The sequence below is a fragment of the Castanea sativa genome, chromosome 10 (assembly GCF_040712315.1).
Source record: "Castanea sativa cultivar Marrone di Chiusa Pesio chromosome 10, ASM4071231v1".
Classification (NCBI taxonomy): domain Eukaryota; kingdom Viridiplantae; phylum Streptophyta; class Magnoliopsida; order Fagales; family Fagaceae; genus Castanea; species Castanea sativa.
In genome coordinates, this window is record NC_134022.1 from 18312682 (window position 1) to 18328315 (window position 15634).

General features: G+C 34.5%; 1 protein-coding gene across 1 annotated transcript; it reads left to right on the top strand.

Annotated features, from left to right (window-relative positions):
• Positions 1–3784: 3784 nt before the first annotated feature.
• Positions 3785–14920, top strand: LOC142613566 (vacuolar protein sorting-associated protein 51 homolog). The gene is made up of 20 exons (XM_075785951.1): positions 3785–4042; positions 4237–4376; positions 4518–4572; positions 4656–4763; positions 5349–5447; positions 5598–5675; positions 8351–8428; positions 9428–9583; positions 9930–10030; positions 10161–10228; positions 10915–10988; positions 11131–11197; positions 11525–11640; positions 12072–12338; positions 12656–12772; positions 13212–13283; positions 13366–13416; positions 13648–13875; positions 13961–14137; positions 14318–14920. The coding sequence occupies exons 1-20, from the start codon at positions 3857–3859 to the stop codon at positions 14435–14437; spliced, it is 2358 nt and encodes a 785-aa protein (XP_075642066.1). The 5' UTR covers positions 3785–3856; the 3' UTR covers positions 14438–14920.
• The last annotated feature ends 714 nt before the right edge of the window (positions 14921–15634 follow it).

The following is a 15634-nucleotide window of genomic DNA, read 5'->3' on the forward strand; positions in this document are numbered from 1 at the left end:
GGATCTAGATCGAGTCCAAACCATTAGGCCAAAACACAAGAAAATGCGATAAAAGGAACAAAAATGGCTACAATAGCACATGGCATAACAAACAAGGTCTAGGCCTAAGCACATAAACATGGCGTGAAGCACGCAAGCACATAGATAATGGCATAAAGCATGTAAAGAACATCGATCTAAGCATGTAAACACACCAATCTACACATATAAGCATGGAAATGCGCATGTAAGCATGTGGATATACATCTAAGCATGTAGATATAAACATAAAGGCATGGGAGAATGCAAACCCAAGAATACAAGCATATGACCGACATGGACATAGGCATAGGAGCATAGAACATGCATACAAACATGTATATCTAAGCAAGGCATAGCCGAAGACATGATATCAAGCATGTGAGCATGTAGTCTCAAACATCAACACAAGGGAAAGAAAAGATCTAAGAATTTAAAGCATGGCATAAAGCATAAAACATGTAGAAGAGGCAACTAACACATGAACAAACATGGAAGCATATGGAAATAAGCTAAAAAGCATGCTAAAAGCAAGATAAATCAAGGAACATGCTAGGTAAAGCAATAAATCATGTTATTAAAGCAAGAGCAAGCAAGATAAAAGCTAGATGAAGCTTTGAAGAAGAAAGGGTATGGATAGTAGCTAAAAAGCTACATCCATACCCGTTAAACCTCAAATCCAAGGTGTAGAACCAAGGGAAAGAAGGTTGGGTATAAGAACAATACCTTGTATTTTTGGTGAAGAGAAGAATCAAGAGGCTTTGATTTATTTTTTGGGTGTTTTTATGAGTAGAAATGTGTTTGGAGGAGAGAGAAAATGTGTAGAAAATGTCCAGGCAGAGAGCAGGACCTAGGAAAGTCTCTTTTTTCTAGTCTGGAGTTGCCTGAGGCCTTTTATAGCCTTGGCACGCTTTAAGACGTGAAGCACCTTGTAGGGCTGCCACTTGTGAAGCTCCTTAAATGGGGTTGATCTTGACACTCCTAGAAAGATCTTGACTTCTAGTTTCTAAAAATTTATGGAACTCAAAAATCCAATGGTTGGATCAAAAGTTATGGCTCTGGGAAGTTAGTAGTGCATCAATCAGTGCGTTAACCGATTTTTGTGATATCTCGACCATTTTAACTATGATTTCGACCCATGAGTAGTTGTTGGAATGAAAATTTGATAATCTTCACAATGGTGTTGGGTTTAACCCGTTCTGATGGTCAGATCAAAATTAGGGTTTGTCGGGCCCACCAAGAGTCAACCCCGAGTCAAACTTGGTCAAAATTGCCAAAAATTTCTGAGAAGCTCGAGTTTGATGTAAAACTATGAAAATTGATATTTTGAGGGGATTTTGACCTTGTTTGACATTCGGCCAACCTAGGGTTGACTAGGGGCGTTTCGGTCATTTTGGCTGAAAGAAGCACTTTGAGTGCTCTAGTGTCTGAATGAGTAATGCCACGTCATTCTAGATGTTCTCAAGGCCACATGGAGAGAAGATGGTATTTTTGGATTTTTCGGAGTCTAGCATGCAAATCGAGAGCGGACAAAATACGATATCAACACCCACCCAACCTCTAATGCCGACCACTACAGCCTCCAACCTCCATTTTGCTTCAAGTTATTTTTTTTCCCTTCAACTTCAAAACCTAGCATTGATTTTGAATCTTGATATGATTTTTCTCTCTATACTCTATACAATTATAACGTTTGTGAATCTGTCATTTATGATTGTGGTGTTTTTAAATTTTTTTTTTTTTTGTTAAGGGTGATTGTGAATTGAAATTGAATATGTGAATCTATGATTGTATTTGAGAGTCTGTGTTATTTGTTTTTGCATTTGCTGAGTGTCCGAAATAGTGAGAAGTGAGTTGTGATTTGCGAATGAAGTTGTAAGAGAGAGAGAGAGAGAGAGAGAGAGAGAGAGAGAGTCAGTTGAGAATAGTGTTTGAGACTTTGACTGTTTGTTGGTAGTGAGCCAACAATAGGGAATAATTGACAAAGGTGAAGAGAAAAGGGTAACATTAGGAAAAAGTAGTGCATTATAAATTTAGTGGGGGTAATAATGTGTTTGGGGCAGTGGGTAAGTGACAATCTATACAAAGAGAAGAATACATAATATGATAAAAATGTCAAACAAATTTAACAAAACCAAATAAAATTAAGACTTGTGCTTACTCTTGTCGTTTCTACTGCAACTAGGTAGTGAACATTGTCAGTTATAGTCAGCTATGAAATTTGTCAAAACGAACCTACTTAATAAAATGAAAAATGATTGTTTGATGAACTCTTTAATGTAATATTGTATGGATGTTTATTTGAAATATTTTTATTTTTATTTTTCACTTATTTCTACCCCTAACTTGAGATTCAAGGTCCTCCCTCATTAAACATGACAACTTTTATTATCTTTAAAAAAAAAAAAAAAAAACAACTTTTATTTTTTATTTTTTTAGAAGGAAAAGACAACTTTTATAAGTACTTTTTTAAGGAACTTTTGTATTTTTAGTTCATTGTATATGACCATGAAGTGGGGTTTATTTACAACCATCATAGTGGTAGTCTAAAGGTAATTATAAACTTTTATGGTGTCTAATGTTTGTGATAGCCTCTTATTCTCCTTATCTACTACTATGTACTTATTAAAAGAAAATACTATATATATATATATATATATAAGGAAAATTACAGCTTACCCACATGTAGTTTGGCAGAAATTTAAGTTGCTTACCTGTTATTTGAAATTTGACATTTTACCCACCTAAGGTTAGCTTAATTGGTTAGCTCAATTAGATTTTCATTACTCATATATGTTAAAAACAATGCTAAATATGTAATTTTGCTTAATTTTTATGTATCTCTCTTCCAAAAACACAAAAAACATAAAAGTACAAGATCAAATAAGATTAAAAAAAAAAATCCAAATGAACACTTACATCATGGGGTTTCAAACCAAGTAGGTAACTTAAATTTTGATCAAACCTCAGGTGGGTAAGTATTAAATTTCAAACTAAAGGTAAACAACTTAAATTTTAATCAAATCACAGATGGATAAGTTGCAATTTGCCCATATATATAGGCAAAATTCAGAGAAATTTTAATTAGAATTTAAAATTAGAATCCAATTTTGCATCTTGTATCTAAATTTATGTGTGGAGCACTCCATAATTATCCGCTAAAATTTTAATATATGTGTTTAGTTAAGTTTTTTAATCTTTGTGTCAAGTGAGTTAATGAGTGCAAATTACTAAAAATTTAATATTAATGAAGTAATTTAAAAAAAAAAAAACTAATCACATATACTCAATAAAAATCACCCCACAACAAAGATCACCACACGTTCTATCTTATTAAAAATTAGAAAAATAAAAAATATTCATAAAAAATATTAAATTTATGTAAGAATTTTAATATTTGACCAATTACGTTTACTTAAAAAAAAAATTGACTAATTATTTATATTTATATGATAAAATTTGTGTTTAATTTTAAATGTATCTTACGGTATGCATGTGTTACATACTTTTTTTTTTAATAATTTAACTAATTATTTATGTTTTTGTAATAAAAATTGTGTTTAATTTTAAATGTTTTAATTGGTTTGTATGGGTTGCATACTAGTAGTCAGTTATATAAAAAGAAAAATGAAAATCTGAAAATAAAAAGAAGAAAATCAACGAAATTGTTCGACGACAAGTCGTAAACTCGTCGTGGCAACGAGACACTCAACGACATCGTTTCAGAGAACCGTATCTCTCCCAAAGTGCCCACCGTTTCATGATCATCTCCAATCTCCAGTAGTCTAAAACTCAGAAGAGTCTCAGTTCAGACTTCAGAGCAAACGAATCGGCGAAAATGGGAGTGGACGATCTCCCAATGGACGACAAGGCGAAGCGAATGAGAGATCTGCTCTCAAGTTTCTACTCTCCCGATCCTTCAATATCTCCCTCTCCCGATTCGCCGTCGGCTAGACCTCAACAAATCACCCTCGACGACATCAACTCCACCTCCTTCGATCCCGATCACTACATGAATTTCCTGGTACGCCGCCCTATCTTCTTCAATTTCGATTTAAATTTGATTCAATTAGATCAAAACCTTTAAAATCTCATTGTTAATTTCATACCATTGCGATTTAGCAGCATACTTGAATTCTATATAGATTGGAGTTGATGTGAGAATTAAAATTAAAAGTTTTGGTTCTTTGTATGTTTGTGTTGGTTTGGAATGTTCAGGTGGAAAAGTCGAATTTAGAAGGGTTGCTGCAAAGGCATGTAGAAATGGCGGCCGAGATTAAGAATCTCGATACTGACTTGCAAATGTTGGTTTATGAAAATTATAACAAGTTTATTAGTGCTACCGATACGATTAAGAGGTAATTATTTAACACATTTGAAGAACTTCCGCTACGCGGTTGTTGTGGATCTTTCTAGTGCATTTTGTTGTCTGTTTCTGAATGCTTTCGAGAATCGAATCATGGCGTATAATGGGTTTTTTTTTTTTTTTTTTTGTACAGGATGAAAACTAACATTGTAGGCATGGAGTCAAATATGGAAGGGCTTCTTGAGAAGGTACGTGGGATTTTGCTTTATTTGTATCTTGTTGGAAAAGAAGAGTGGAGTAGAGATTATATTCATGTTGCCTTTGGATGCAGATAATGTCTGTGCAATCTAGAAGTGATGGGGTGAACACTTTGCTATTTGAAAAGAGAGAACACATAGAGAAATTGCATCGCACGTATAACCTTCTTCGTAAAGTTCAGGTATTTTACCTATCAAATATATATATATATATATATATATATTTTTTAAAGTTCAGGTATTGATGGAATCTTAAGGTCTGTTGCTCCCAGTTTTTTCTCAACGAGAGTCGAGTCTGTCACTTAAGGTGAACCTAAGCTTCCACGGCATCTAGTGCCAAGTAAATGTAGATATTAAGTTATTATACTCCTTGTACCAGCATCATGTAAGCTTTTTGAGTAGTGAACTTGTGGGCTCTCCAGTGATGAAGTGCAGTAAACCTTATTGATCGATGTTAGTGCATTTAGAGTAGATGCTCCTACTAATTTTGTAGTAATAATTGTGTGGGTGTGTGTATGAATATAATTTTTTTTTTTTTTGGGGGGAAGGGAGGGGTAACTATTTACTACTCAGCGATCAAGTTGCAGTTCTTTTACTCATTTATAGGGTTTGTGCCAAAATTTATTTAGTAAAAGGGTAAAAATTGTTTTCTCTATGTTCACAGGACGGCTATGATTCATTTCTGATAAATGTATGATACTTATATGTAAATTTTGGAGTTTGCCATTTATGAGTTACACAGATTTCATCTTTTTTATTAAGAGCAGTTCATTTTTGATCTACCTGTGAGACTTGGAAAGTGTATCAAATCAGAGGCCTATGCTGATGCAGTCAGGTTCTACATTGGAGCTATGCCAATATTTAAGGTTACTTGTTTCTTTATTATGGTGCTTTGATTTCTGGGTCAATTTTTTCTACCAACTCTGTTGTTTATTTTGTTATTGGGGCATTTATTTATTGTCACTTTGAAATATCTACATTATTAGTGAATTGTTTTTCCATTTTTCCTGTATTAGGCATATGGAGACTCATCATTCCAGGACTGTAAGCAAGCTTCTGAAGAAGCAATGGCTATAATTATAAAGAACTTGCAGGTATATATCCTTTCATTTTACACCAGTCAAGTTGGCTTGGTGGAGACGCCAAGTCAAAGTGTGAAACTAAACCTATAAAAGGAGACCGGTGGCATTATTTTCTTTACATGCCATTGCAACATCACCTTGGTGCCATGATTTCCGGTATCAGAAATAAAATATCTGGATTTAAACTCACCAGTCACCAGTGACTGTCAAAATGGATTACTGTTCAAACTTGCATTATTTGTTATTTTATTTTACCGGTAATTAAATAATTCACTATGTAGCGGCTAATTTTACAGTTTTACGATGAAACTCTGCTGTCCCATTTTTAGTAATAGATTGCTGTAAAATTATTTTCAATTGTGTTTATGCACTCTATATATGGATTGTATCATGTACTTGTGAGCTTTCAATTTCTTTTTCTTTTTTTATAAGTAAGAAAGATTTATATTCAAAAAACTGTTTTATGCAAAGAAGCACAAAGCATATCAAAGATTACAAGAAAGAGAGAAAAGCAAAAACGGATAAGAGAAACTAATTACAAAGAAAAAGAGAGCTAAGGAACAAAGAGAGAGATTCTGATGGCGAAATCATAACATGGTTGAAGAAAGATATTCTATTTGGAAGCCTAAGGTTAAGGCAAAGCCCAAGAATAAGTGCCCATGGTAGTTAATTAAGTGTTAATATTTTATTTTGTTATTCTTAAGTCAAGGGTATTCTAGTAATTTTACAATTGTTGGGTATGGGCCATAGTTATAGGCCATAGGTTTTATTAATGAGTCTTATTTAATTATGGGTGGCAGTTAATGTATTATATTTTATTTTATTCTTTTAAGTATAGCCCTAGTCCATGTGATTTATTAGGGAAATTAAGGACAATCATGCCAAAGCATAAAGATCTTTGGATCAAAGCACTTCTGGTGCATTGCAACATACTTGGCTTTCAAGATTCAAGATTGAGAAGTCTAATGTTACTAACTTCCTTTATGATACCTGATGTTTGTGGTTTAAACACCAACAACCCTCTACTATCTATCTAGCTATCTATATATTACTGTGATCATATATAAATAGTAGTCCTTATACTATTAGGAATCCTAATAGTACTAGTACAAGTAAAAGTCTTTATATAAATAGGGTGCTCAATGTATTAAAGGAGTAGAATGAGTTGATTAATAAAATTGAGTGTTTTGAGCAATAGGCACATTGGCCTTTGTTGTTTCTCTCTCCCTCTCTTTTCTTTATTTTTACTTCTATCTTTTTAGATTTACTGTTCACGGTACTGTTCACACAACCCCTAAACAGCCCTAACTTCTCTCTAATTCTTCTTCTTTCCTACCCTAAATCTACCACAACTAAAAGTAGACAAATCCCTATTTGTCCTACATCAAATTCACTAGATGTAAGTCCTCAAGCACTAGACCAATCAAAAATAGAACCAGTAAAGAAAGTAAGCAACTAGTCATCAAATCTATCCAAGTCCTCAAAAGTCCGCCGGTTACGTTCCTTCCAAATATTCCACATCAAACACAAAGGAACTAAATTCCGAACGTTAGATGAGTACTTCCCCAACCAATTCCACCAACCAAAAAAGAAATCTGCAACCGATCTTGAGAGAACCCATAGAATCCCAAAAGTTCTAAAGACAAAACTCCACAAACGATGAGCCTTCCCACAATGTAGCAACAAATGATCTATTGTCTCTCCTCAACAACGACACATGATGCACCAGTCAACAAAATCATAACCCTTACTCGACAAATTATTACCGTGAAAATCCTATCTCAGGTGATTATCCAAACAAAAAAATGGACATGCCTAGGTGCCTTGACCTTCCAAATACCTTTCCAAGAAAAAACAAGGGAAGAGGAACCGCGTAACTTATGATAAAGTGACTATGATGGGGAAACAAGTCTTAGCTTTTTATGCTAAACATTGATAATGATGCCTATACTTCAAACATGGAATGAGTATTTATTCCACATGTACATTTTTACATTCAAATATGAGCCTTAAGGTTGAGAATCTCTTCATGATTAAGGGTCTGTTTGAGATCTGTTTATTTTGCTAAAATTGAAAATTTTTTGTTGAAAGTACTGTAGATAAAAGTAAAAGTTAGCTGAAATAGTATAGTGGAACTTATGAATAATACCAAAAAGTATAGTGAGGCTCATGAATAATAGCAAAAATACGCTGAATAGTAAAATAAGCTGGCTTTTTAATTTAGAGCCAAACGAACACTAAGTAGCATCAAACTCATGTAGAGCTCTTGGAAACTTTTGAAAGTGAGCCTCCAAGGAATTTCACATTTTTTCATCTTTACTCCCCACAACTTGTACTTTAGGAACTATGGACAAATTTCATAGAATTTGAAGTCTGCAATATCCGAGAATTGACATTTATGAACAGTTTTGTACTACAGGACCACACAGATAACCATTTAATTCTGTTGGGAGCCATGGAATGCGCATAAAATGATGATGGTTGTATAAAATGCGAGAATTGACATTTATGAATACTTGTGTACTACAGGACCACACAAATAACCATTTCATTCTGCTGGGAGCCATAGAATGCTCATAAAATGATGATGGATGAATAGAAGTCTATTTCATGCTGTATAACTTTTTGACAGTCATTGCTATATCCAAAACTTGTCTCCTAATTTATTTATTTATTTTTCAAATTAGGGAAAGCTATTCTCAGATTCTGAATCCATACAAGCAAGAGCTGAGGCTGCAGTGCTTCTTAAGCAGTTAGATTTTCCGGTTTGTACTGCACTTGTTCACAGTTTTTTTTGGGTTCATATTATGCATAACAGGGTTAACATGTTACACTTCTATGTAAAGGAACAGTACTGAATATATCATTGAAAATATTTGAGTGTTATATGTGTAAAAGGAGTGGGGAATCGGTAAATCATCTTCTTCTTCATTGTCCCATTGCTTTTGAGCTATGGTCTATGGTTTTTTTGGTGTGATTTGGGTTATTCCACAAAGTGTTACGAATTTATTACAGCTTGGCAAGGCCCTTTTGGTAGACATTGTAACATAGATTTGTGGAGGGCTGCCTCGCATTGTGTTTTATGTTTTATGGTGTAACATAAATCATCCTCCCCCACTCTTTACTGGACTGGATTTCTGTTTTTAATTCTTTTTCATGTTCTAATCTTTAGATATGCTTGATCATTGTAATTTACGAGCCTGATGTACTCCTATCCATGTACACTTTCGGTATGGGTATTTAGATTAATGAACTTTCATTATTTATCAAAAAAAAAATCATTGAAAATATTTGATGCATGGATATTTGTTGGGGGAAAAAAAATAGTACGCATTGCGCAAAGATTACACTTATGCAAGATCTGGGAGAAGTGATTGGTATGCAGCCTTACCTCCAATTTTGGAGGGCTAATTCCTGGATTTGAACCTAGGGCACATATTTTCTAATTATATTGGTGAAAAAATGAGGACTCTCCTCTTCGATACGATTGACCATTGTGCTTTGAGAGCTTGATTGCCCATAGTATACTTCTTTTGTACTTGGGCTTCTTTTTTCCTTTGTAAAGTTATGGTACTTATCAAAGAAAAAATGAGGGTTCTCCTTCTTTGTTATTACTGTTATTCTCATAATGCTTACATTTTGTAGCATGTGCTGCATAAATGTGAAATTTTATTTGCTCTAGTGGATTCTACTTCAAGCAAATATCTTATCATGATTCTTCTGATATATTAATGTCATATGATAAATTTTCCCTATACTGGCAGGTGGAAAGCTTAAAGGCTAGACTACTGGAAAAATTGGCACAATCTCTTGCAGATCTTCAGCTTAAGACTAAAGAACTAAGCAATGCTTCCGTAGATTCTAAGGATTCTTCTAAGGAAGAAAGCATTCCTTGTTCAGCACCTGCTGCTGCTCATGAGGTAAGTTGTGAAAAAGTAGAATCATTTTTCTCTTAATTTTAGCAGGTGGGATGTGAAGATTCATATTCCTCCTTCCCTTCCCTTCCCTTCCCTCCTGCCAAACGAAAAAGGAAAAGAACTTACTTGATGGGCATTGAATAGGAGCTCTTACCTTTGTTTAATTGAAGCATCTAGGGGTGTGTGTTTGTTTGTGCGTATATAATTTTTTATATATTATTTTTCAGGTTTTCTTCTTCATTTAATGCAGTTTATGATGACTCTTTGCTTGTAGTTACGTCTTACTTTTCCTAGCTGCCTGTATTATTGGACTAATGAGGCCACACTTGTATTAATTTTCTAAATGTAGGCATCTGTTCGTGAGTTTGCAGAGGCTCTCCGTGCTTATTGTGTGATATTTCCTGATTCAGAAAACCAACTAGTTAAACTTGCACAAGATCTGGTTACCAAGTAAGTGAGTATCTTCATCAAATTTTCCAATTAGTTTATGTTATCTGCTTATTATTTCTTTTGGTTTACTGAAATACATAGAAGCATGCAGAATTTTGCTCACAGACTGTAATGGGGTTTTGTTTTGTAGGCATTTTGAAACAACTGGAGAATATGTAAAGGAGCGGATTTGTTCTGCTGAGCTATTGCGTGTTCTTCGTAAGTAGAATAATTGTGCTTTTGCCTCATCTTTTACCCTACATAACTCTGGTGCTCCTTATACTAGAACATTTTTTTAAGCCTGCCCATGCAATCCATCCTTCTAATAAACTTGCTGCACAAGTTCTTTAATTGTACAGTTAATTCTCTTCTGATTCTTTTTATCTGTAACAATGTAGTCAAGGCTAAGTTACATCAAATGCCCATTGTTGCGGTATGTGTAAGACTGCCTTACCAGGGAACAACCATTGAAAGTCCTTGCTGATGCACAATAGCTGCCAGCATAGCTCCAGAGAGTAGCACTAATCCAAAATATTTACCTAGAAGCTCCATTTGTGTTAGCATTGCAAACATCTTTGGGCAAATTTACTATACCTACCAACTGGAGTTCGGGTTTGTGTCATTACCTTTTGATGCTAGGTGTAGTTTTTTCCTATTGGCTTTTGTAGTCCACTAGGGATATAACTTTAGTTTCCTCCTAGTAATGGTCCATGAAAAGTAGGATGATGCTTTAGAACATTACTTACTAAAAAATAGTATCAAAAGAATTCAACCCAGCCTTTCTTATCAATTTTATTGAAGCTCTTTAATGAAAATGATTTGATATTGGGTTTGATTTTGAAGTCATTTCCTTCTCATTTTGCAACCTGAATGCAACTTCTTGCAATACCTACCAATGCATGCAGGAGTTATTTGGAAAGATGTGCTTCTGATGGATGAAGTGTTGCATGAGGCTGCACTCCCTGATTATTCTTTGGAGGTTTTTCTTTGACAATTGTTTGAATATTCATTTATTTTAATACATAGCTGCATTTCATCTACATCCCTAATTACCATATTTTCTACATAATTTCACATTGAGGAATGATTTTAGTACACTGACTACCCCTACATGGTTTCAGGCTGCCAAGGTTGCTGTCAAACAATATGTTGCCAGCAGATTTTCCCATCTTCTACATGATATCTCAGGTTATTTATAGTGTCATTTTCCAACAAGTTCTTACTTTATAGTTTCAGTTTAACCCAAATAGGAAGTAAATTGGAAAACATAGAATATAGATTGATCTGTGTTCAACAAGTTATGCAAAAAAAAAACTGTTTCCAATGAGTTGGCCGCTGGTTTAGAATGTGGGATTTTACACCAAAAGAAACACCTTGGAGTGGCAAAGATTCTCATACATAAGGAATTGATGGTTGGCATATTTCATGTTATGTTGAACATCAGATGTTACTTGAGTTCAATCTTATCCTCAGAGAGGCTCAAAGGTCTTAGATAAATTCTGTTCGATCTTGCAGATGCCCTTACAAAAGTACATGGTAGACAAAAGGATGGAGGAAAAGAGTATTCCTTGCAGGTTGTTCTGGAGACCAGCAAAAAGGCAGTGCTTCAAGGCAGCATGGATGTCTTACTGGTAATGCATATGCTTTTAAAAATGCATCTGTTTATGTAAGCAGCTGTCATTCTATTCCACTTGTGAAGGATATCATTTCAAATTAATGTCCATGGACCTTAGATTTTTTTCTATTAGATGTACTTCTTTAAAATGTAGTATGTGCTTGTTTGTGTGTGTCTCTCTCTCTTCCTAAATTATTTTGGCAAGTGTTGCTTCAACATTTGTGGATTTGAAGTGCATGACGTACCTTATGGTTTTTTAATATTGATTTTATATTTTAACTATTTGGCGATTAGAAAATTTCCCCCGTTTTTGGTTCGTGTTAACTTTGTGAGGATTATTATTGAGTACCTTCACTTTTTTATACATCATCATTGTTAAGCTCGTCTTTTATTGCAAATGCACACTCCATTTAGGTGCAGTACTCTTATCTGTTTGTTTTTGTCCAGGACTTCCGCCAAATTCTTGAAGACAACTTGGAGCTACTAGTCAACCTGAAAGACTTGATTATCGATTTGGTTCAAGAAGGATTTCAAGATTTTTTCAGGGCACTTGATGATCACTTCCTTCTGCTTTCAGGAAGAAATATTTCACCGAGTCAAGATCAAGGTTTGACAGAGGGAACACAAGGTGACAAAGCTTTTGCTGGCCTTGTCCTGGTGCTTGCTCAACTTTCTGTTTTCATCGAACAAACTGCCATCCCAAGAATCACTGAGGCAAGGAGCCACCTGATTGTTTTATATAAAAAAATTTTAATTACTGCAATTATGGTAGCGTTTGGATTGCGTTTTGACCACAGTGTTTTGCCTTTTTTTTTTTCTTTTTTTTTTGGGACAGTGCCTCTTGCACTGTTCATGTCCCATGAACAGTGCAAATAGGCAAATGAACAGCATTTTCACTTATGAACAGTACCGAAAATTATTTTTTTATTGTTTTCAGTTTTCAGCAAAATAAGCGGTATCCAAACAGACCCTATATATATCTCTCTTTATCCTCAGGGGCTTGTGTTGAAGTTTCATCTTCTACTTTTCAGGAAATAGCGGCTTCTTTTTCTGGTGGTGGTGTTAGAGGCTATGAAAATGGGCCTGCCTTTGTTCCTGGTGAAATTTGCCGAATTTTTCGTTCAGCTGGAGAGAAGTTTCTGAACCTTGTATGAATTAAAGACTTCTGCAGTTGTTACTATTTTCATTTAGGCTCATAGATTAGGGAACAAAGATATAGGTTTTGGCCATGTGGTAGATGACATCTTATTCTTTTTCGTCATGTTTCTGTGTTCCTCAATTTATTTATTTATTTTGTTAAGTAGGAATGACAAGCCTCTTTTTGGAAACTTAGATTTTAATTACCTTTTGTTGCTCTTTGAAAATAAAAGACAGTTCCCAGATGGTGGATTGCAAAAAGGCTTTATGTTAGCCTGCCTCTGTGCAAATCCACTTTGGAACTGTAAATGTGTCTTTATCTCCAATTGGGTTGATAAGAGTTTGCAAAGAATGTTTCCCTTGTGATGTCATTTTTTGGTTTGTTTTGAATATCATATCCAGTTACCCAAAATTCTTGCCCAATATAATAATCTTATGTTCTCTTTTCAGTATATAAAAATGAGAACTCAGAGGATATCACTTCTCCTGAAAAAGAGGTTTACAACACCCAATTGGATCAAGGTGTGTTTGTTTTTTGCTATGTATTAGTTTTATAGAAAATAACCAGCATAAGAACTATCTGATATTTGTATGATTTGCACAGCATAAGGAGCCCAGAGAGGTTCATATGTTTGTTGATTTATTTCTCCAAGAGGTCAGTACATTGTTAGACTTTTATCATCTATTCATCTGTGGTTCATATCTTTCCAATTAAATGTTAAGATATCTGACCATGTATTGGTAGACTTTTATCGCCAGTTTCTGTTAAATGTTACTATCCTACAAATACTAATTATTTCCACTTGTATTTGAATTGCATGAACCTGTTCATACCAATTAATTGAGAGCAAAATAAAGACACCTTTAACTTTGATTCCTTTACTAGCTTGGAGCAATAGGACGTGAAGTAAAGCAGATTTTGCCTCAAGGGCTGCGAAGGCATCGTCGCAATGACAGCAATGGAAGCACTGCCTCATCAAGGAGCAATCCATTACGAGAGGAAAAGTTGACTCAGTCCAATACCCAAAGGGCCAGGAGCCAGCTTTTGGAAACCCATCTAGCAAAGTTGTTCAAGCAAAAAGTTGAAATTTTCACAAAAGTTGAATACACACAGGTAATGAATTCTCTTAGGGTTGGTGGGAAAAAGCTTTCTTTGTGGTACATGAACAACATGAACTGAGGTTGCTTGTAAACTGCAGGAGTCCGTGGTATCAACAATAGTAAAACTGTCCCTTAAAAGTTTGCAAGAATTTGTCCGACTCCAGACTTTCAATCGGAGTGGATTCCAGCAAATTCAGTTGGATATTCAGTTCCTTAGGACTCCTTTAAAGGAAACTGTTGAAGATGAAGCTGCTGTTGACTTTCTGCTTGATGAGGTACAAGCAAAATAGCCTTGAATCTGGATTCTGAACAATAACTTTTTCTTTCTTAGTGTGGTTTTTTTTGTTTGAATATCTTTCAAGAGAGATGAAAGAAGGCATTGCTCTGTGTGTGTGTGTGAGAGTTCAGAGCTTAAGTTAGACAATTCATAGGCTTGGGCTTGATTTGTTGTGCAGGTGATTGTTGGTGCTTCGGAGCGTTGTCTTGATCCAATTCCTTTGGAGCCCCCCATTTTGGACAAACTAATACAGGCAAAGTTGGCAAAAACCAGGGATCAGATTCCTAGCGCTTCATAAACATCCTGATGGTGGTGAGATTGGTGATCACGGTGACCTTTCATTCTCAGTTGCTCAAGGGATGTTCCTTCTTTAATCCTGCACCAGCATATCTAAATATGAGTCTCCCTAGTTTCTACTCACATCCTTTCTTTCAGAGGGGTCAGTTGAATTCATTTTCAAGGCATATATTGGATGCTTTCTGATTGTACTGCTTCGGAATGTGTTCTGGAAAAGTGTTTCAACTTTCTAAGTCTTCCGGTTGAGGGCTAATAGTCTTTGGTCAGCAGACTTGCACCTATAAAGCCAATAATTTCTTTGATCCTGTTATAGTTTATGATGGGGGAACCACATGGTCACTGAGTTCCCTTTTCCCTGTTGTAATTTAGTATTTGTGAAGATTACGGCAATCTTTCTATCATCCATTACTAGAAAGCCCTCTAGTAGTTGTACTTGTACATTATAACGATTACGAGATATGGCAGTTTTTCTTTTCCTGAGTCATCAATTTAATTTTTTCTACTGTCTTCATTGGTTCTGATATTCTGAATGTCTCCAAGATATTTGGCAAAATGTCATTTCAGATACATATACAATCTCTATTGAAGGAAGTGACCTGCTAAATATATGATGTGGCAATATTTATCACCAAGATTTAAGAGGTTGTTTTGCAACTTCGCCTTCTATATTCGCTGGTCTGGTTTGATATTTTTTTTGTTTTGGCTAAAAATTAAATTGCACCCTTTAAAGTTGGGTTGCAGTTCATTTCAGCCTTCTAACTTTATTTTCATTTTTTGAACCTTCTGTCCAATTTTGTTAAAAAATGGCCCTTAAAAAAATATTATTTCACATCAAAAATTATATAAAATTAATAAAAATATTTTATAGACTTTTTAGGTAGTAATTTTACTCTTTTTTATATTAGTTAATTGCATACTTAATATAAATTATTTTAACGAAATTGGAGACAATGTTTGAATTGAATAACTTTAAAACTTAAACGACTCAATTAAACAAAAGTAAAGTTGGAGGATTCAATTTAACGAAAATAAAGTTAAATATGAATAATCATGTAGCCCCTCTTCAACTATTACTTCTTTTTTTCTTTTTCTTTTTTATAAAAGAGAGTCTTATTCATTAGGTGAAAAGTTGAATCATCAATTATGTTTTAATAGTTAGCTCATTGAAATATTTTTATTTTTTCAGGACTTCTAAAAT

Bases quoted from the DNA above. Each gene is read 5' to 3' on its own strand.
- LOC142613566 (XM_075785951.1), top strand. From the start codon at position 3,857: ATGGGAGTGGACGATCTCCCAATGGACGACAAGGCGAAGCGAATGAGA. The intron at 5,448-5,597 runs GTTACTTGTTTC...TTCCTGTATTAG, and splicing joins GAGCTATGCCAATATTTAAG to GCATATGGAGACTCATCATT. The intron at 13,417-13,647 runs GTCAGTACATTG...TTCCTTTACTAG, and splicing joins TTGATTTATTTCTCCAAGAG to CTTGGAGCAATAGGACGTGA.